Consider the following 20,977-nt stretch of genomic DNA (forward strand, 5'->3'; position numbering starts at 1 on the left):
GGTGTTTTTGTCATTTTAAAATATTTTAATATATTAGGGTATTTATTAAATTAGCAAACCTTGAGGGCTTTTTCATAAATTTTTAAATTTTATCTCGTAATACTCCCCTATCCAATTATCCAATACTATCCCCAAAATCCTACTCAAAATAATAAACCAAACGCACCCTTAATTCTTAAAATTTTGGGCCCCCTAGATTTATACATGGTCCTAAAACTCCCTACCACGTCAGCGCTTCTTTGCAATAGACTCCTGAACTTGCCCACCAGCTTTGTTTTCTTTCAATTACACCCTTACTCTGCCATGGCATAACAAAATTCCTGCCGGCAGGATGGCTTCTGTCCAAAAAGCCATGTTTTCTCTTCTATTTCAACCTTACATCCATTACACCACAACACACCAAGCTTCCATTCACACGATCCAAACATCACCTTCAAACACAACCAATTTACTCAAATTCTTTCCACAAACCGCATATATCACATGCACATTAAAGGAGAAATAAATTGCGGGGGGTACAATTGTAACTTTCTTTGAATACCAAAAGGTTCGTGAACATGTCTATGATTCTGATTTATTACCCATTTCTCTTCTCTTTTTTTTTTTTTTTTTTTTTTTTTTACTTCTCCCTTTCTCTTCTCTCTTTCAAGGCAGTGTGGAGAATCAAATATGTCATTGCTGTTTTGCATCAACAGGTTGACCTAATATAAAATTATCACTTGCTTTCCCCCAAAAGCCAACAAGTGATAACAAGATTATTATTGACTCTAGTTTGAGAAAATTCAACTTGAAAGTCAATTGACTCTCAACACTCTGCATTTATATGCTTGATTGTGGTTCACATTGGTATGTTTGAAAACCAGAGCCAAAAGACTCTGTTGTGCCTAATAAGTAATAACAAGATCGAAACTTCAAAAACAAGGGTCAATGAGGAATCTAACTAAATCATTAACACTTCATATCTCTAGGCTATAAGATAACCTTTTGCTCTGTGGGTGGGAGCCAAACATCTGGAGTTCTTTGTCCTAAATCAACTAGAACAAGAACATACTGAAGTTGTTTTTTATCTACTAAATACATCATTGTTGCTTGTCTGACAAATTTTAATTTTACCACTTGCAGCGAATTGTTTGATGGATTCCAAGCTTATCCTGCAAACACAGTTCGTCGTAAAGCTCGAGTTTTCAAAGCAAATGCCGGGAGTGTTGTTGTGTTCATTGCTTCCACGTGACAATATTTGGTTAAAGGTTGCTGATGCGTGATTTTGACACCAACTAAACGCACGTGTGAAATGCTGAACTGACTCAGAAAACACACGCGAATGGGGCTATGAGAATGGATAAGAGATGGGGAACAATGTTTAAAGTGGTTCGGATGCTTAAATAAGCGACTCCTACGTCCATTGATATTGTATTAATATACTGTGGTCAAGTTGCGTTCAGCAAGCTAATTTACAGGAGATTACAAGAGAGAGTGAGAGAATATATGCTATTACAGAGAGAAATTAGCCAATCCCACAAACGGGAGAGAAGCCCTCTATTTATAGTGGGATGGATTGAGGTAATGATTACTAAATCAGGAAGTGGGTCAGATTGCCGTCCAAATCCTTCCTTGCGCCCCGCTATTCACCTACCCGAGTGATTTACTCGATTCTTACAGGGATTGGACATGTGGATCACCTCTAACCTTTCACCAGCCTAACGCACAACTACTGCACTGGCAGGAGCACGCCTTTTGCGTGCGCGTGCGACATGGTTGCATCTGAACGGTTCTTGGACTTACCTAAGCTCTGACCACTTGCGCTGACAGGGCTTTGTGTCAGCCTTACTTTTTCAGGTATAATAGAAATCCCCTAGTTTTTAAGGTTTGAGAATCGAACCTTGGAAACTACATATTATGCCTTGATTTGATGGGTTTGAACATTGGTTGACCCGATCTAGATGCCAAGAGGTCGAAGAAACATTTTCATACAAGCAACCTGAAATGGCCTTTACTTTAAGGGTCAACGACTTGTATTAAACCATATCCAGTGCCACGATGATGACTTTGACCTTCGTCTAAGGTTTACGACCTGATTGCACTTTGCGGAATTTTTTGCATAAGGCAAGAGATCGTATGGCCTCACGACCAATATACATCCAAGTCGAAGAGTCATGTCGCCTCACAGTTGACACGAGACAAGATCGAGGGGTCATGTCGCTTCGCGGTGAGACATGAGCCGAAGAGTGTTGTGCGTAACGACCTCTTCAAATGTTATCTGTTGCACTTTTATAGCTGATGCATTTAATGAAATATCTTTTGCTCTGATAGACTATCTTATGCGTAATAAGTGTCAGCCATGGGCATTAAATGCTAGCCATGCTGAAATGACATTCCATATCAGTGCATTAAATGCGGATGTGAGCGCCTTTAATGTGGAGGAGGGAAAACGTGTCGTCGCTTGAGTGTTTCAATAGAAGAGAACGACGATTTGGTTTCTCGAAGCATGACGGTCACTCTTCTCCGCTGATCTATGACATGTGGTTGCAATCAACGGTGAGATGCGTTTTCCGCCCAAACGTCATTTGACTTCGGGAAACCAATGCGCCACTTCCTTCCCTATAAAATCCCAAGTTCACTTCAGGCAATGTCACAGTATTCATCTTCTCAGAGAGAGAGCAAGAGATTTTCGTGAGCCTTGGTTCTTTGTCTATCAAATTGGTGCATGCTTGATATCCGGAGCAGGAGGACTAATCTTTTCATTTCAAGAGGTAAGGATGATCCTTCCACCACTTTTACTATTTTTTCTTGTTTTCAATAGTTGTCGTGCGATGACAGTCTGTTGGAAGTTGATCAGAGATGAAATATTCTCTTTGGGATTGAGCCATTGATGGTGGCTCTAAAAGTATTCTGTTAGGGTTTTTCTAGGGTTTAAGGGAGGAAGTATTTTTTTTTCCTCCACGTCATCGTACGAAATTGTGTACGAAGACTGAGTGATTCCTTGCATGTCGCTTTTCTTTTCAGACCACAGAAGAATGGACTCCCCAACGACCAGGACTGAGAAGGGTCCCCCTCAAGAGATCCTGTCAATAATTATTGACGATGAGATCCAGAAGGTGGTAGACCAATACGCTCTTGACGTAGAGGTCTTCCAAGATAGGGTACACACAACTCGGAGTCCACCACGAGGGATGGCTACGATCTCCGAGAACATATTCAAAAGTGGGGGGCTGATCCCCTTCCACCCTTTTGTCAGGTCGATCCTCGATCATTTCGGGATCACACTATTGCAGCTCGCGTCGAACGCATACATGATAGTCATGGCTATGTACATCGCATACGGCGAGAATGGATTGGGCGAGCTAACCGCGCTAGAGCTTGGTTGCTCATACATTCTGAAAAAGAGTAAGGACAAGGATTCTTACTATCTTTCCAAGCGACCTACTATTGAAGCGAGAATACACAGTTACCCGAGCAACGTAGGGGCATACGAGACGAAGTTCTTTTTCTTTTGTCATAATGGCATTTGCCATTTTCAGGAGCCAAATAGGTCCTTCTTTCTTTTGAGTTTGTGAACTTTCTTTCGTTCTTTGCTAACGAGCTCTTTGTTTCTTCCCAGTTAACAAAATGACCAAGTTAGAGCTCCTCGAGGATCCGGATAGGATCGCTACCTTCGACTTGCTGCCTGAAGAGATTCACGATGCAAGATTGCTCGTGACAACCATAAATTTTTGGAAGTACGGTTTCTTCAACTCAAAAACGACCCTAGACACCACACCTAGTAAGCTTCTTGACCTTAGCCTTTTTGATTTCGCATGCAGCAAATTGTTTACTAACGATGTTCGCGTACAGCAACCATGCCTCCCAAGGCGCCCAAATCACCGTGACCACAGCAATTTGCCTTCCCCCGAATGGGTGCCACTGGCCCAACTGAAGCGACTCCCAGCAGTCCCCCAACCGGAAGGACATCAGCAGCTACTCCAGCTCGACCTGTGGGTGCTCCCTAGCCTTTAATTTCTCGCCCAAAGCAGAAAACCATGGCCCAAAGGCCTAAGAAAAGAAGTCAAATTCGGACCGAGGAATCAAAGTCCAAACCGGAGGGTTTGGGCATTCAGCTTGAGAGATCGCAGCCTTACAAAGCTTTTCGCTCGTGAGGGCCACCTAGGGGTGCGACCGACATCTCTATTACTCCTAAGGGTCCGCAGACAAGACAACAAACGGCCGCAGTCCCCATGAAGAAGTTAGGTAAGGAGCCAACGGAGGGAACTCTACTTGCTATAGGCACAGACACCCCCGTGCTGGAGTCAATGGGTCAGCTACCGGACCATCTGCAACTAATAGTCTTTGCTTTGCTGGAATGCAGGCTTGCGGAGGCTTTTGAGCAGTTCATGGCCTCTGGCACTATGGCCCTAATGACCACGTCCTTCCAGCACCTGAGCAAGGTAAACGAGCTGCCTTTGGCGAGGACATTTGTTTTTGTAATATAAAGGACTAACTTTATTCTCTTCGTTATACAGGCCCTACTCTCCATACACTTGTCCCTGCAGAAGGTCCAGCTGGGGGCCGCTGAGGGACTGGTCGGGATAAGGGAAGAGAATGTGCGGCTCAAGCGGGAACTAGAGGCTGCGCGAATAGACAGAGACTCGTCCATCATTCAGGCGAATCAGCATTTGTTCAAAAGGGATGATACGCTTTGTGCGATGGACTTTCAGAAGGCCAAGCTGGAAAAGCATAGTGAGGAGGTGAAGGAGCTCCAGAGGACCATGGCCAAACTCACTAGAGAGGCTGGCAAGAAAGACCAGGTGCTACAAACGACCTTCGAGCGGGCCTTACGAGCAGAGAGGAAAATGGGCTATTTGTGGGAGACTACTGAGAAGTAGCGATCAGCGCTTGAGGCCGAGCTCTACTTCACTCGAGGTCACGTCACTTCACTAACTACGGAGATGCAGCAGCAGGAGGCAGACATGAGAGTAGGGCTACAGAATGGACGATTTAGTCCATCTTTGCCCTTTGGCCGAAGAACCCTGAGATGGATCTGTCTGACCTCCCTAACGAGTATCGGAACGAACTTGCTTCCATGGTACGGGCTGAGGCTGAGGAAGCAGCTCGAGGACTTGATCTGGAAGAGGAGCATCCGGAGTTCGTTCTAAAGGAGCTCACACCCGAACAGGTGGTCGGCGAGCAGCCTGGGAACGAGGACCAGTGATCTCCTTCTGTAGTCTTTTCCCTTTTTGCCCATGTACTTTCCCTTTTTATAATGAATAAAGACATCGCTTTTCACAATCTTTCATGAGTACTTACAATTTTCGTATTTTCTGTTACATATGAGATCGCGTTCTAACTGTTTACAATAACATTGGTACAAGTTTAAGCGAACATAATTATATATATGTAAAAACGATTACAAAAGAACAGAATTATACACTTGCTATTTACAAAGATTAAGAAAAGTAAAATCTTTACAGGGAAAAAATTGAGTTTGGAATTACTGATAATATGGTCGGAGATGTTCAGCATTCCAAGCTCGCGGTACTTCAGAACCATTCAGCCTTTTGAGATGATAAGTCCCCAGTCTTATTACTTTGGCGATGCGATATGGGCCCTCCCAATTCGGTCCCAAAACTCCTGCACTTAGTTCTCTAGTACCGAGAAAGATTTCCTTTCAAACGAGGTCACCGACCTGGAAGTCTCTTTTTCTGACCTTAGAGTCGAAAAACCTTTTCGTGCATTGCTGATAGGCTGCTATTCTTAGCTGAGCCTTGCTGTGATGTTCTTCAACTAGATCCAAACTTGCATGCATAAGAGCTTCATTGTCGGTTTCGTTGAACAGGTCCCTCCAAAGAGAACCGCTCCCTACCTCTATAGGGATCATCGTTTCGCAGCCATATGCTAATGAAAAAAGGGTTTCTAAGATAAAGGTTCTCGGAGTCGTCCTATATGCCCACAGGACTTCAGGAAGGTCGTTGGCCAAATTTTCCTTAGCTACGCCAAGTTTGGCCTTCAGATTGTGCGTGATGGTTTTGTTAACAGCTTCAACTTGACCATTTGCTTGCGGTCTTGCGACTGAGGCAAACTTTTTGTGGATACCCAGCTCGTCTCAAAACTACTTGAATTCCTCGTTATCGAACTGCTTCCCGTTATCAGATATGAGGGTATGAGGAATCCTATAGCGGCACACAATGTTTTTGAAGATGAAGTCCTTAAGCTTTTTGGTGGTGATCGCGGCTAATGGCTCTGCTTCGACCCACTTGGTCAAGTAGTCTACTGCGACCACCGCATACTTGACTCCCCTTTTACCAACTGGTATGGGACCAATGAGATCAATTTCCCTCATGGAGAATGGCCAGGGGCTGGTCATGGTTATCAGCTGGTGGGAAGGAGCTCGCGGTATTTTCGCGAACCGCAGGCACTTGTCACACTTTTTGACAAAGTTGTAGGTGTCCTCTTAAATCAGGGGCCAGTAATATCCTTGATGAACAACTTTGTTAGTGAGAGATCGTGCGTCCATGTGATTATCGCAGATCCCTTCATATATCTCTCGTATGATGTAGTCTACTTCTTTGCCGGTTACACATCGGAGAAGGGGAGCGCTAAACCCTCGCCTATACAACTGGTCTCCTATTAGTGTGTAACGAGCAACTCTTGTTCGAAGGGTCCTTGCTTCGACCTTGTCGTTGAGCAAGGTCCCATCTCGGAGATACTGAATGATAGGGGTCATCCAAGAAGCTGATTCTACTGTATTCACGACCTGATCGATCGAGCTGACACTGGGAGCCTCTGTGAACCAAATAGGAATACTTTCCGATGCATCTGAGTCTAGCGATGAGGCTATCTTTGCCAAGGCATCTGCCACAGAATTGCTATCTCTAGGAATTTGTGTGATTGTGAAGTGCTTGAACGGCTCGAGTGCGGCCTTAGCTTTCTTCAGATAGCTGATCATATTTTCTTCCTTGGCCTGGTATTCTCCCAAAATCTGGTTGACAACCAGCATGGAGTCGTTGTGGATGCTAATTGCGGTTGATCCCATTTCTCTGGCCAACCGCAACCCAGCGGGCAGAGCTTCATACTCAGCTTTATTATTGGTCGCTTTGAACCCAAATCGGAGGATGCCATGAATACGAGTCCCCTCGGGACTTAAGAGGAGAACACATGCCCCGACCCTTCTCCTGTTCGATGATCCATCGACGTATAGGCTCTAGGTCGACAGATTTTGAATAGTATCCTAGTTGATTTCGCTGGCCTGTTGCTTGGATTCTTTGGTCCGGTGATATGAGAATTCTGAAATGAAATAAGCGACAACCTGCCCTTTGATGGTTGCTTTCGGTCTATATTACAGATCAAACTGACTTAGTTCCATGGCCCATTTGAGCAATTTACCCGATGCCTCTGGTTTTTGGAGGACCTGCTTGAGCGGGTAACTTTTCATCACATGGATTGTATGGGAATGGAAGTAAGGTCGTAATGTTCAGGAAGCGATCAGTAGGGCATAAGCTAATCGCTCCATTTTCGGATACTACATCTTGGCATCTAACAAATGCTTGCTCGCATAATACACTGGCCATTGAACCTTGCTTTCTTCTCGAACTAATGGTGTACTGACTGTGTACTGAGAGATGGACAAATATAGGAGCAGAATTTCTTGCGGGAGAGGCTTGGATAGAAGAAGTGGTTTTTTGAGGTACTCTTTAATGATCTGAAATGCCTGTTCGCACTCGGGAGTCCACTCAAACTTCTTATTGACCCTGAGTATGTTGAAGAATGGCAAGCAGCGATCTGTTGCCCTCGATATGAAAGCGACTGAGTGCCACTATTCACCCATTGAGACTTTGAACCTGTTTTTGGTTGGTCGGGCTTTTCATGTCGAGAAGAGCTTGGATTTTCTCAGGGTTGATCTGTATTCCCCGCTGTTTAACCATGTACCCCGGGAATTTTCCTGAGGATACTCCGACTGAGCATTTGGAAGGATTGAGCTTCATTCTGTATTTCCAGAGGATGTCGAACATCTCAGCGAGATGTGCTATGTGATCTAAAGCCACATGCGACTTGACTAGCATATCATCAACACAGACTTCCATCGACTTTCCGATCTGTTCAAAAAACATTTGGTTAACCAACCGCTGGTAAGTTGCTCTAGTATTTTTCAGGTAGAAGGGCATAACCCTATAGCAATACAGCCCCCAATCTGTTACAAAAGACGTATGCTCTTCGTCCGGTGCATACATCAAAATTTGATTGTATCCCGAGTATGCATCCATAAAACTCAGCAGCTCATGCCCAGAGGTGGCATCAACGAGCTGATCGATCCTGGGTAGGGGAAAGCTGTCTTTTGGGTAGGCTTTATTGAGGTCGGTGAATTCAACACAGGTCTGTCACTTGCCATTGGGCTTCTTTACCAGAATCAAGTTGGCGACCCAGCTCGGGTAGAGTGCTTCTCGGATGGACCCATTATGAATGAGGTTATCTACCTTGATTTTCAAGGCAGCATACCGCTCTGGATCCATCACTCTTCTTTTTTGGCGGACCAGCTTAGCTTTACTATCGATATTCAAGGCATGGAAAATGATATCCGAGTTGATCCTGACCATATCGGCATGCATCCATGCAAACACATCAATACTTTCTCTGAGGAAGCTGATCAAGTCGTTACCGAGCTGGGGGTTGAGATTGCTTCCAATCCTCAACACTCAGCTGGACTCGTTCTGGTCGATTGACACTTCCGTTAGATCCTCAACTGGTCTACTGGCAAGGCATTCCTAGATACGAGGATCCATATTATCCTCGGCTAGGCCAAGCTGTGGTTCGATCCGACTGATCGTCATTGCCTATTTGGGAATGCCACGAGAGATGTCATTCCCCTTGTACACCATCTGCACTGCCTTTACATAGCAGTCGTGAGATGTGTGCTGAGACCTACTTACTTCCCCTATCCCCGTCGAGCTTCATCTTGAAATGGTAGATTGAAGTGACTGCTTTGAAGTTCCTCAGTAGAGGTCGCCCTAGAATGCCATTGAAAGCGGACGGGCAATCCACTACTAAGAATTCAATTATTTTGGTCACCTTGTCAAAGTCACCCAGCGTGACTGGAAGTGAGATCGTTCCTTTGGGGATTAGATGATCCCCTGTAAAACCATATAGGGGGATTGAGGCGGGCTTCAGGTTGGCCTTATCCAATTTCATTCTCTCAAAAGCTAGCTAGAATAGGATGTTCACAACGCTTCCGTTGTCCACCAGCATTCTGTGGACGTCAAAGCGCCCTAGTTGGGGCGTGATGACGAGAGCATCATCATAGGAATGATGCAATCAGACTGCGTCTTTCTTGGAGAAGGTGATTTCCTCCTCCCTACGAACCTTTGGTGGTCGTTGCTTCGTGTACATTACACGGATAGGGCCGTGATGGGCTACACGAGCATATCTTTCTTAGACACCTCGCTAGTTTCCTCCAAGGTGTGGTCCTCCAAAGATTATCCCCACGCTACAGATACCCTTGCGATCAGGATACTTCTTACTCAGTTCCTCTCGATTTTTCTCCCTTACGGGAGCAGAGTCATCAACATACTCTTTGAAGTGCCCCTGCTTGATAAGATATTTGATTGCCTACTTGAGAGCTTGGCATTCATCGGTGTGATGCCCATTGTCCCAATGATAACGACAATATTTTTTTGCTATTTCTAGATGAGGAGGGACCTTTCATGGGCTCAGGCTCTCCGAGCAGACCAGCCTCTTCTAACTTATCAAGAATGGCCTAAACAGATGCATTCAAAGGGGTATACTGATTCCTGTCGCGATTGCAATGAGGAATTGGAGCATAAGAATTCTTAGGCTCGAACTGTGGTTTCTTTCCTTTTCGTTGATCGTCATTAGCCCATTTGTGATCCACTCTCCTATTTTCCCCCCGACCTAGTGCATTGCAACCGCCATGGAGTTCTCAATACGGAGGTATTTCTTCGTAAGGTTGTAAAAGTAGGTAAGAGAAACATCGTCCTTTGATTGTAACTCCTTCCACAGATATGTCTGTGGATGAACTCCTGCTATGATGAGAGTCCAAACGGAATCTTCGGGAGTGTGAGCTACTTTATGGAGCTCTCTGTGGAACTTATCGATGTAAGATTGGAGGGATTCATCCGTCTCTTGCCTTATGTTGCTGAGGTAGCTCAAAGGCATTAAGAACTTCCTGTTTGCTTGGAAGTGTCTCAAGAATGTCGAGCTCATCTGATTCCACGAGCTAATTGATCCCGCCGGGAGTGACCTGAACCATCGCTTGGCATGAGATGTAAGAGTTACTGCCAAGCATCGGCATTTTGCCAAATCAGAAACTTGGTGAAGTTCCATCAAGTCATTGAATTCGTATAAATGATCCTACGGATCAGAATTTACATCGAATGCCCGCAAATCGGGCATTCTGAATCTAGACGGGAGAAGGACGGCTAACACAGCTAGAGAAAATGGAGATGCCTCTGTGACCTGCCCTCGCTCATTTTGCTAAGCTTTTAGCCGATCCAGAGCTCATTGTAGCTCCTCAATTTGAGACAGCGGAGCCATCTAGGGATTGTTTTCCCCCGTACGGGTTCGACCCTCGCGATTGCGATTGAGAAAAGTCCGGAGGTTAGATTCCTCCTCACCTCAGCCGGTAGTTCCGGCCGCTCTCAACACACGCTGACTAGAGTCGTGTAATGGCGATGAATGGTCCGGGGAACCTTCCCGACCTCCGTGGTGGCGCGAACCAACCCGCGGATGGTAAGACTTCCCGCGCGACGATGATCAAGGTTGTCATTTTGGCGGTAGTGGGAATCTCCCCACCTAACACTTTTGTGGAAGTGCTTGCGCGATGTGGCATGGGACAGCTCGGGATGTGACCTATCACCGAGTCTTTGTGCCATGGGTATTCTACTCAGGGTGCGATCGGTGTTCACTGGTCCCTCGGAGCCTTTAGGCCCATTGTTCGCCACCTGCTTTCCCTTCCTTTGACGCGCTACAGTGCACGTAGCACGGGTTATCGCCCTTTTCCGCACTTTCATGCGACTTGCAAGCGTTTTAGGCGGTGGCACTGCCTCATTTGATTCGGGTGGTGCAACCCAATCTAAACGGTCCAACCTTTGGTTGACTGTTTGGAGAGTATTGTTGAACCTCTCCAAGTAGCTCATGACGACTGGGTTAAACAGTGAGCTCGAAGGAATATCCTCCAAGAGATTTTGTGGAACTAGGGGCACTTTAGAAGAAGTGTCCTCTTGCACCTGGGGGATTTCTCTCTCACCATGGTTGGTTCGTTCAGATTCGAATCTACGAGCCATTTGCTGTTGTAGGATTGACTAGTTAGAGATTCTTCTGATGAAGGACGAATTCTAAATCAAGCCCTCCTTCTATCGCCAAACTATTGATGCATGATTTTGATACCAACTAAACGCACATGTGAAATGCTGAACTGACTCAGAAAACACACGCAAATGGGGGTATGAGAATGGATAAGAGATGGGGAATGATGTTTAAAGTGGTTCAGATGCTTAAACAAGCAACTCCTACGTCCACTGATATTTTATTAATATACTGAAGTCAGGTTGCGTTCAACGAGCTGATTTACAGGAGATTACAAAAGAGAGTGAGAGAATATATGTAATAACAAAGAGAAATTAGCTAATCCCACAAACGGGAGATGAGCCCTCTATTTATAGTGGGATGGATTGAGGTAATGATTACTAAATCAGGAAGTGGGTCAGATTGCTGTCCAAATCCTTCCTTGCGCTCCGTTATTCACCTGCCCGAGTGATTTACTCGATCCTTGCAGGGATTGGACACGTGGATTACCTCCAGCCTTTCACTAGCCTGACGCACACCTACTGCACTGGCAGGAGCACGCCTCTTACGTCAGTGTGTGACGTGACTGTATTCGAACGCCTCCTGGACTTACCTAAGCTCTGACCACTTGCGCTGACAGGGCTCTGCGTCAGCCCTATTTTTCCAGGCATAATAGAGGTTTTTCATAATGACCCTCCCAACGTAGATGATATTTGCCTTTTTTGGTCCGCACTTGACCAATCTTGGTTATTATTTTAAGATGCTGGGGAAGATGAAGGTGATGATTTTTTTTTTTTTTTTTTTTTTTTAAAGGATTCTATTATTGTAGGTCCAAAGAGCAGTTAGAATTTTGGGGGTCATCGAGATGCAAGATGGGGTACTGAAGAGTTGTATAAATGGTGTGGAGTTATTGATATTCTCTTCTAAAAGTTTTCATGCAAATTCCTCTGGTGAGTTTAATGAATTTATAACTAAGAAAGATATCAATCGCATTTCTTCAATGCTTGAGTACTCATGAGGTATGACATATTCAAATAACTTTGGCTGATATTTCAGTTGTGGAAATTCTATCGTATTGTTATCTATGGTTTATTTTGTGTTTCTATCACTCTTCTGAAGCTCGAACCATGATCGGTCCCGGTTCGAGCGGTTGAACTGGTGGGCTAAACTGTTGACATGATCATGTTGATGTCAGCGTAACAGAAAATCCAAAAAAGTTAACGTCATTAATTCTCCTAAGGTATGATATAATAACAAAAATCCTTCAAAGATTTTCAAAATAACAGAAATTTTCATATCACTAAGTTATAGGTGCTAAAATAAACCGTAGGAGGCAATTTGATAATATTTACTAAATTTATAACAATATAAATTTTAATGACTTATTATTAGTCTACTGATGATAAAAATATTTTTGTTATTATATCATATCTTAGGGGACTGATGTCTATTAACTCAATTGAAAATTACCATAATAGACGAATTACTTTTAATACAATAAGATTGATTTACAGATATTTTTCACAATTACAAAATCTGAAGTCTAACAAATTTTTTTTTTTTTTTTTCCGAAAGGATAACTGTGGAAGATAGTTAACAATTAAAATGAATGAAGGAAAAAAAACAAAGAATTAAAAATTATGAACTAAAAATTTTAATTGATGAGAGTCATTTGTTAGCATAAAAATACTTTAGAATTTTAGTTTTATACATATTTGTTTAGATATGTCCATAACTATGAAACGATCGAAAGATTAACCAAAATTGGTATGGTAGAGAAACAAAGGAGAAAGAGAAATACGGAATGAGAGTAACATATAGAATATAGATCATTTGACTTTATACGGTTGAATCTAAGAAAAAGAAGGGCTGATTTGAATAAATTGAGACTTAATTTAAAGTAATTTTTTAATAAAATTTATTTCAATTGGGGCTTATAAAGAGTTTTAGTTGGGCTCAAATAACACTATTGTTTTTTTTTTTTTTTTTTTGCTTTAATTTTATTGTCTTATGTTTCTCAAGCTCTGTTTTAAAAGCCGGACCAGACTGGCCTGTCTAACCGGTTCAACCGAGACTCGGTTGTGTGTCTGGTCCGAACTAATATAAAACCGGCAATTACTTAAAAACCGTTTAAACCCATTATCAAACCGGATGAACAGTGCGACCCGCTTGGTAAACCAGGTCAATGTTTAAAATGAAAAAAACCCTAAATCTGATTTATTTTTCATGCGACTTCACTTCTCCACTCTTTTCAATCTCTCAACTCTCCAAAATCGCAACTCTCTTCTCAAATAACTGTACTCAGTCTCAATTCAATCTCTCAACTCCACTCTCCCTTGGACCCTTGCTCGACGACAGCAACACCTCCCTCACTGAATTTCGACGATAACGCACTTCCTTTCTCCCTTGCTCGACGACAGCAACACCTCCCTCACTAGATTTCGGTGACGACGCACCTCCCTTCTCCCTTGCTCGACGACAGCAGCACCTCCCTCGCTAGATTTCGGTAGCGATACACCTCCCTTCTCCTCCCTTTTCCCTTGCTCGACGAAGGCAACATCTCACTCGTTGGATTTCAGCGACGACGCACCTCCCTTCTCCTTGCACGACGACGCCTCCCTCCTTCACTAGAATCGACGACGACGACAACACTTCTCTTGCTCAAAATCAATGAAGACAACACCTCTCTCTTTTGTAAAGATATTTCCACTCTTTTTTTTTTATGAATCTATTGCTTTGATGGATAATTTGTTCACTGAATTTGTATGTAAAAAGCACTTGCAGTTTTGTTATTAATTATTATGTATTTTATCATTTATTTTGTAATGGATGATGTTTGGAGACTTAATTTGTAATGGATGATGTTTGGGGACTTTGGATTGCAATTAAATCGGGATTGTTATTGAGTTTGAATTGGGTAGTAATTAAGCTGGTATTCTGAAATTTTCAAAAAAAAAAAAAAAAAAAAAGATATTTTGTTTTGCCTATGTTAACATCACTGGTCCAACCGGCCGGTCTAACCGGTTGACCCATGACCCGGGCAATGAAGCAAGTTGCCCTTCGGTCCGGGTTTTAAAACAATGTTCTCAAGTCCATAAACTAAATTTATCCAATCTATATCCTTCAAAAAAGAAAAGTTTACCTGCACTAGCATTTACACAAATAGTCAACAGCATGATCCAGTTTTCCTGAGAACAAAACTCGTATAATAATGACACAAAAATTAGCAATTATAACTATGCCAGAAACAGTGAGTAACTCGTTTCTATAATTATGAAAGTCTCCACCTAATTTTATGTATTTGCAGCTGAACCCTATGAGTTCAAGAAAACGCACCATGACAACAAAATTTGTGGAACAAAGAGCACAACATCATATAATTTGGACTCAAGCTGATCCCAGGAAATGTAAGAAAAGTTTACCAGGGATATGAAATGATGCTTTTGGCTTAAATAAAAGACGTCAAAGACAACCACCAGATAGAACATATAAGTTATTGGCCTTACTCATTAAATGCGGTGATCTTTTGACATCAACAATATCTCATGCTGGTCTCTTTCTGATTTGTACAAGGTGTATGCTCCATGATTAGGCCCGGCTAAGCAACTAGTAAATGTGTGGCTGAGCCAGAGAACTGCATTTTGTACAGCATGAATGAGTACATATAGGTTTTATAACATTTAACAAACAGATTTAGAAAGTAATAGTATAACAAGAACATAAATGAATTATGCCAAAAAAGCAGACTCAACAAGCACTCGCATCGACCATACTGCTGGAACAGAACTCTGTACTACTAACTTTATTATTTGATCTAGTCAACTTTTTTTTTTTTTAAAAAGGTCGGAATTCAATAAATGGATCCAGAAACATATCGACGTGATAGAGAAGTAAGTTGTCTAAGGCACCCTGCATATATCTATATTATTCTAAAATAAGATCAAAACATTTTTTTGGGGGTTTCGCAGAATAACCACTTGTACCTTAATATGAAGATGAAGATTGAAAATCAAATTGCCAAAAACCACTTGTACCTTAATATGAAGATGAAGATTGAAAATCAAATTGCCAAAAACCACTTTAATACTTATGCTGATCAATAGTTAAGTTTATTCTGAGAACTATATTTCTCGGTGAAAAGAAGTATTTGTTAGTTACAGCTCAAGTATATTACCCAACAACAATACCTTATCACTTCTGATTGGAGCTTTCCACCAAATTTGAAGATAACTTTTTTAAGATCACATCATGAGTTGCCTTAATGCTCTTTTACAAACTTCAAGGGAAAATAATGGCCATCTATCAATTCATTGTTCACCTCCGAGGAATATTGTCGAACTGCAGTTCCAGCATTATAAGTCTGGTCATGACCTTCAGACGTCCAGACACCAGGAGGAGCAACTGCTTTCTCATTTTTCACATTATGTGGAAGGCTCCCAATGGATGAATTTCATTGGCACTTCAACTAAATCTAAAGATATCTTTTCTAAGCTCAGATCATTAAGTTTTTCTAGCAGCCTTTTCAGAAAAACTTTGAGGAACATATAGCCCATCAAGACTTTTATTTTTCACCTCTGAAGAATTCTGTTCATCAAGAACTGTAGCTCCAACATTAGAAGATTGCGTAATCTTGGGATGTCCTGACATAAATAAATAATACTGGAATTAATTGAGAAAAGTTGGTAACACTCGATGTGAGATAACAAAATAGAATAGAAATGTGTTTTACAACACTTGATTACAAATGCTAAACTTGGAAATAAAACAGAAATGGAAATGGACTCTAAGCACTGCTGAACTTCGAGGGTCAGCTCCTCCTAATTCACTTCACTAATTCTCCATGCTCCATCACGCCTAATGTTCCCCTTTTATATTTGCTTCCAGATTCCTTTTGCAACAAATCCAGACACCCGTCGTTTTCTCGTTGTGCCAACCAGCTGACTCCTAACAAATTCATAACCAATTCCTCACACTTGTCACCCTTTCATTGTGCAAGCCTCATAACCAATGGCCTCACTCTTTCCTTGCTGCCATCTGTCCCCAGTTGGTTGTGCGAATTTGCCACCTGTCCAGTCTTGCCTTTTCCCTTGTGCTTGGTTCTGACAAACCACAAACCATTTGGTTACCGGAGGTCCATCAGTGAGCCAAATTGATTTTTTCTTATGCTTGAATAAAGATTCCACCAATCTTCAAGAACGGATGAAAGTACTCAGTGGCACCAAATAAGAAGACATTACTGACTTCCAAATGGCTTCAAGATCAGGACGATTTGAAGGATACTTCTCAAAATGAAGGAGATCATATGATGGTGGCCTTTGTTGGATATCGGAGATTCTGGATTTAGAATCAGAGTAGAATTTGTCATCTGAGCCAAAATATATTTAGAATTAGAGCAACTGTATTAGCATCACTGCAGAATTATCAACTGAACAAACCTATATTTAGAATAGTGCCACAAGGTTCAGATCAAATGAGATATAATGACCACATTGTGCAGCAATGTCATCAGTTTTTAATCAAAAGAAGGATTCAAGATGATCGAACAAGTAGGTAATCACTTTCAATCTCCTTGGTTTTCCAATTTTACAAGGTTATTGATAAATTTTACTTCAATTTTTTCCTAAGCGTGAATGGACAAAATTAATCAGCAATAAGGTAATGGTAGCAGTTCTAAATACTACAAATTTGCTGCATAATTTTTTCATGAAGTCAAGGAGGAAAACGAGAAATGAAAGTGGTTTCCTGCCTGATATGATAACAAATTGAGGTGCAAAAGTCACTCTTTTGTCTGTCTTCCTAGCCTTCGTTTGGGGGAATCTAGCTTCTTCCTGTACAACAAGAGGATTACTTGGCTTCTTTCACCAACATGTTCAGAACCTGCATGAACTTCACAACTGAAATTAAATATAATCACTGTACTAAGCCAGTAAATAGTCAAAATTTAATATGCATTGGTATATATGAAATAACTGAAGTTGCCTTCTTTGACTCAAAAATGAGAATCTTAATATTAGATAAAGATCCAACCCTGCTCATAAAACAATTTAAACAACTTAAGTAGACATCACATGTCCACCAGAAAGTGAACAGCAGTAAATGGTTCTAATAACGAGAAATCACATATCTTGCACATATTTGGGGCCAACTAGCGTACAGTGGGCATCTCATGCCACAACAAGAGGAACTGGTTGCAAAGGTGCAGCAGAAGTAACTTCAACGGTAGTGACTTCGGTGATGAGCAGCTACAATTCCAAAAGAGGCTTTTCTTCTTGTACAATGACACAACAAATGAAATCTATAAAAAGTTAGAGTGAAAAGGAATCAAGAAAGATCAGAGTTAAAAAAGCTAATGTGTATTGGTTCTAGCAACGAAGATGATCATCAATCCAATGCTTAGTTATTCTATTCTCCCAAACAGTAACTTCAGGTTTTTTTTTTTTTTTTTTTTTTTTTCATTTAAGGCCAAATTGTGTCAAATTGATATATTCATTTGAATTCCAAAGGGGAGAATTAAAAGATATCCCAAGTTAATTAAGGGGAATTACACTACTTTTGCCCATAAGTACATCAAACACACCCATGTTGTGTCAACCTTAGAGGTTGATTCTATGTTTATATCCTTCTCTCTTCTTCCCTAGAAACAACTATTTGAATTCACCTTTTAAGGAAATAAATAAAAATTCTACCTCAAAAGACATCAAGTTTGGAAGTGGCAGGATGTTCAATGGTCCCATTTCATTCTAAAACTCCAGATTTCTATGCTGCAGGTAGCTTTTAAAGTGAACCAAGAAAAAAGGACTTTGAGGAAGCTTAAAATACAGAGTCAGAAAGCATGCTAGTTAATCTATCGACCAACTCATTAAGTCATATCAGGATTAGAATGGAACACTAATTGTGCAGGTAGGTGAGTGGGGCATCCTATATTGACATGCTTAGAGTTTGGAGTATAAAATTGATTGCAAACACCAATTTCAGTTTTAATTTTTCAATTAAAAACCATACATTACTTTTAGAATCAACTTTTAGGATAAAAAAATTGAACTTTACTTACTTTTAGAATCAACTTTTAGGGTAAAAAAATTGAACTTTACTTTCAAACTATTTTTCATTCTTCGAAAAGTTTATCAAAAATGCTAGTTGCTGACAATAATATTATAGCATCTTTGTTTGTACCCAGAATGTATACAGTAAAGGATCCATGTTCATATTGATGTTATTGAAATGATTTAAATTTATACATCTCTTGTCTCTAATATCTTATGCTTTGGCATTCAAATTTTAAATTAATTTCACTATTGTCTCCTACAAATGTTTTGAAAACTGCAACAGTTCCTGATGGAATTATTTACTTAAATGTTTACAACTGACATTCTATAAATGCTCAACCTTAGAAAGTTTTGAATTTCAAACATAACCCCAAAATTTCATTACCTGAAAGATAACAACTCTGAGGAAAAGAAAACCCCAAAATATTCCAATAATAGGAAAAAATTCTGGGGCTAAATAACAACATTTTATCATGAACAACACAGAATTTCCTAGACCAAAAGAAACATTTAAGCATAATTTCACAGCACAAAAAGGACAATCAACAGTTTTAATTTTGTAATTTCTTGCCTGAAAGCTTCTTTCCCTTTTTCCTTGTATTGCCCTTTCGCCGAGAAGTACATGAATGGACTCTTGGCTGTCCGCCTGTCATTAAAGAAGGCGAAAACAGTGCTTGAAGAGTTGGTTCTTCCTCAATTACCACACTTTTCTTGTTTTCAATAGGCAATTCCACAACTAAGTGATTGCTAAGGCAACATTCTTGACAAAACCAAATTTCTGGAGCTACCAAACTGTTGTGGCGCATGCAATACCTGATAAAAGAAATTTTCAAAATTTTATTTTAATTTGATTACGCAAAGATTGAAAAAATAACAAGAACACTTCACTAATCTTTCAAACATACATATGTTGGCACGCAACTTTGCACTGATCACACGTCACTTTACACTCTTCAAAACCTCCATCACCACATATTTCACAGAGTTCGCCCTGCAATTAAACAAATCATCAAATAATTACTCCAACAAATAATTTTCACATCCTCATCAAAACAATCAATAAAATAAAAATAACAGTAGCAAATAATGTACCATCACGGCACATGCAAACTTGAACAGTAAAAATTACACGTCCTAAAATCCAGAAGACTCAGAAAAAATCTTTAAATGTGCAGCAGATTAAGAAAATTTTAGCGAAAATGGAAAATGCATGAACGGCAGCTTTGTTAATTGTTATTGAACAGAAATAGAAAGATAGTAAAGACATTAAAGATTTACGAATGCAATGGAAGATTATGAATGAGAATGGTAAATTAATTTTAATTACCACTGCAACTGGAACATGAAGTTTAGTCATCGTCAGGCGTGATTCTATGGATGAGAGTTGAGACTGGTTTCTTTGCTTTATCGACTTCTTCATATCTTCTTTAGGAAGTTACGGCGCGGCTATTAAAACACTATTTCAACTCTTAAAAAAACACAAAAGTAGGCTTATAGATAAGTTTACACCGTTTAAGCTTATACTCTTAAGCAAATGATTATTTAATAAAGAGTTTTAAATTTTATAGTTATTTAATTAATTACAAACTTAAAATGATATTTTAATTAAGACTTCGTTGGGTTCATTATGCTGATACTTTTTGAAATAATAGTTTGAAAAAAAATAAAATTGGATGGGTATTACGATGTAGGATTTGGAGATTAACAAAAATATCCTCCTATGTTTGTTTATTTACTAAACACGTATATAATAAAATATTAAAAATTAACAAAAACACCTCTAACCCACCGATTAAATACGAACAACCAGTCACCACCGCCGGAGGGTGACCGGAGTCGTCGTATTGGTGCACGACCGACTGGATCTGGTAGGTCGTGTCCCAATATGGCCTTTTTCGGCCAGATCCACGGTGGATCTGGCCAGAAAATGTCACATCTATGGCTAGATCTGGCCATTGACGATCAGATCTTGTTCCATTTGGTCGTCAAGATACGGCCGTCGTTGACGATTGGCTACGGCCAAAGATCTGACTGTTGACGGCCAGATCTTGCCGCATTTGGTCATCAACGACAGCCAAAGATATGACCATCGTTGACGACTGGCTACAACCAAAGATCTGGCTGTTGACGGCCAGATCTTTGGTCGTAGATCTGGCCTTTTTCGGGTAGATCCATTGTGATCTGGCCAAAAAAGGCTAGATCGGCGCACTACCGATCAGATTCAGTTGATAGTGCCCCATTGTATCAGATTCTGACCAGCTTCCAGTGATGGTGGCCGGAATCTGGTAAATGTGGGTTGCTGGGGTGTTTTTGTCAATTTTTTAAAATAAAAAAATTGGGGGTGTTTAGTTAAATTAACAAATTTAGAGGATTTAAATGTCAGTGTATATTAGTGTATGCCCTAGAAACCATTCGTGTTGTCGGTTTCAGAGCATTTTGTCTTGTATCTATATATATCATAAATAATAGAAGAAAGAGTTCTTCAATTCATATATGNGTATTTTTTATGCTCAAGTATTTGGGAAGAAGCTTTTGTATTGGCTACCATTTGAGGTGGCATTCCTAAATTATTGTTCTTACAAGTTTATTTGGATTAGTTAAAATTGTGAAATTTCTTGATTTCATTTATTGCAAAAGATATTGTGTTAGATTATCAACAGAAG

General features: G+C 40.8%; 1 protein-coding gene and 1 long non-coding RNA gene across 3 annotated transcripts; both read right to left on the reverse strand.

The window, feature by feature from the left end:
* Window positions 1–13,359: 13,359 nt before the first annotated feature.
* LOC116116332 lies at window positions 13,360–16,631 on the reverse strand. Of its 2 annotated transcripts, XR_004125794.1 has the most exons (3): window positions 15,456–16,631; window positions 14,775–14,902; window positions 13,360–14,410 (listed from the first exon to the last, which is right to left on the reverse strand). It is a non-coding gene; the product is annotated as an uncharacterized LOC116116332 (long non-coding RNA). The 2 variants fall into 2 exon arrangements; XR_004125793.1 differs by lacking the exon at window positions 13,360–14,410 and having other exon boundaries at window positions 14,697–14,902.
* A 389-nt stretch (window positions 16,632–17,020) lies between these two features.
* Window positions 17,021–19,749, reverse strand: LOC116116324. Its single transcript, XM_031402418.1, has 4 exons — window positions 19,642–19,749; window positions 19,220–19,305; window positions 18,886–19,127; window positions 17,021–17,563 (listed from the first exon to the last, which is right to left on the reverse strand). The coding sequence occupies exons 1-4, from the start codon at window positions 19,732–19,734 to the stop codon at window positions 17,511–17,513; spliced, it is 474 nt and encodes a 157-aa protein (XP_031258278.1). The 5' UTR covers window positions 19,735–19,749; the 3' UTR covers window positions 17,021–17,510.
* Between the last annotated feature and the right edge of the window lie 1,228 nt (window positions 19,750–20,977).

Source organism: Pistacia vera, unplaced genomic scaffold, assembly GCF_008641045.1.
Source record: "Pistacia vera cultivar Batoury unplaced genomic scaffold, PisVer_v2 Contig123, whole genome shotgun sequence".
NCBI classification, from domain to species: domain Eukaryota; kingdom Viridiplantae; phylum Streptophyta; class Magnoliopsida; order Sapindales; family Anacardiaceae; genus Pistacia; species Pistacia vera.

Bases quoted from the DNA above. Each gene is read 5' to 3' on its own strand.
- LOC116116324 (XM_031402418.1), bottom strand. From the start codon at position 19,734: ATGAAGAAGTCGATAAAGCAAAGAAACCAGTCTCAACTCTCATCCATA. The intron at 19,306-19,641 runs GTAATTAAAATT...GTTTAATTGCAG, and splicing joins TTCATGTTCCAGTTGCAGTG to GGCGAACTCTGTGAAATATG. The intron at 19,128-19,219 runs GTATGTTTGAAA...TTCTTTTATCAG, and splicing joins AAAGTTGCGTGCCAACATAT to GTATTGCATGCGCCACAACA.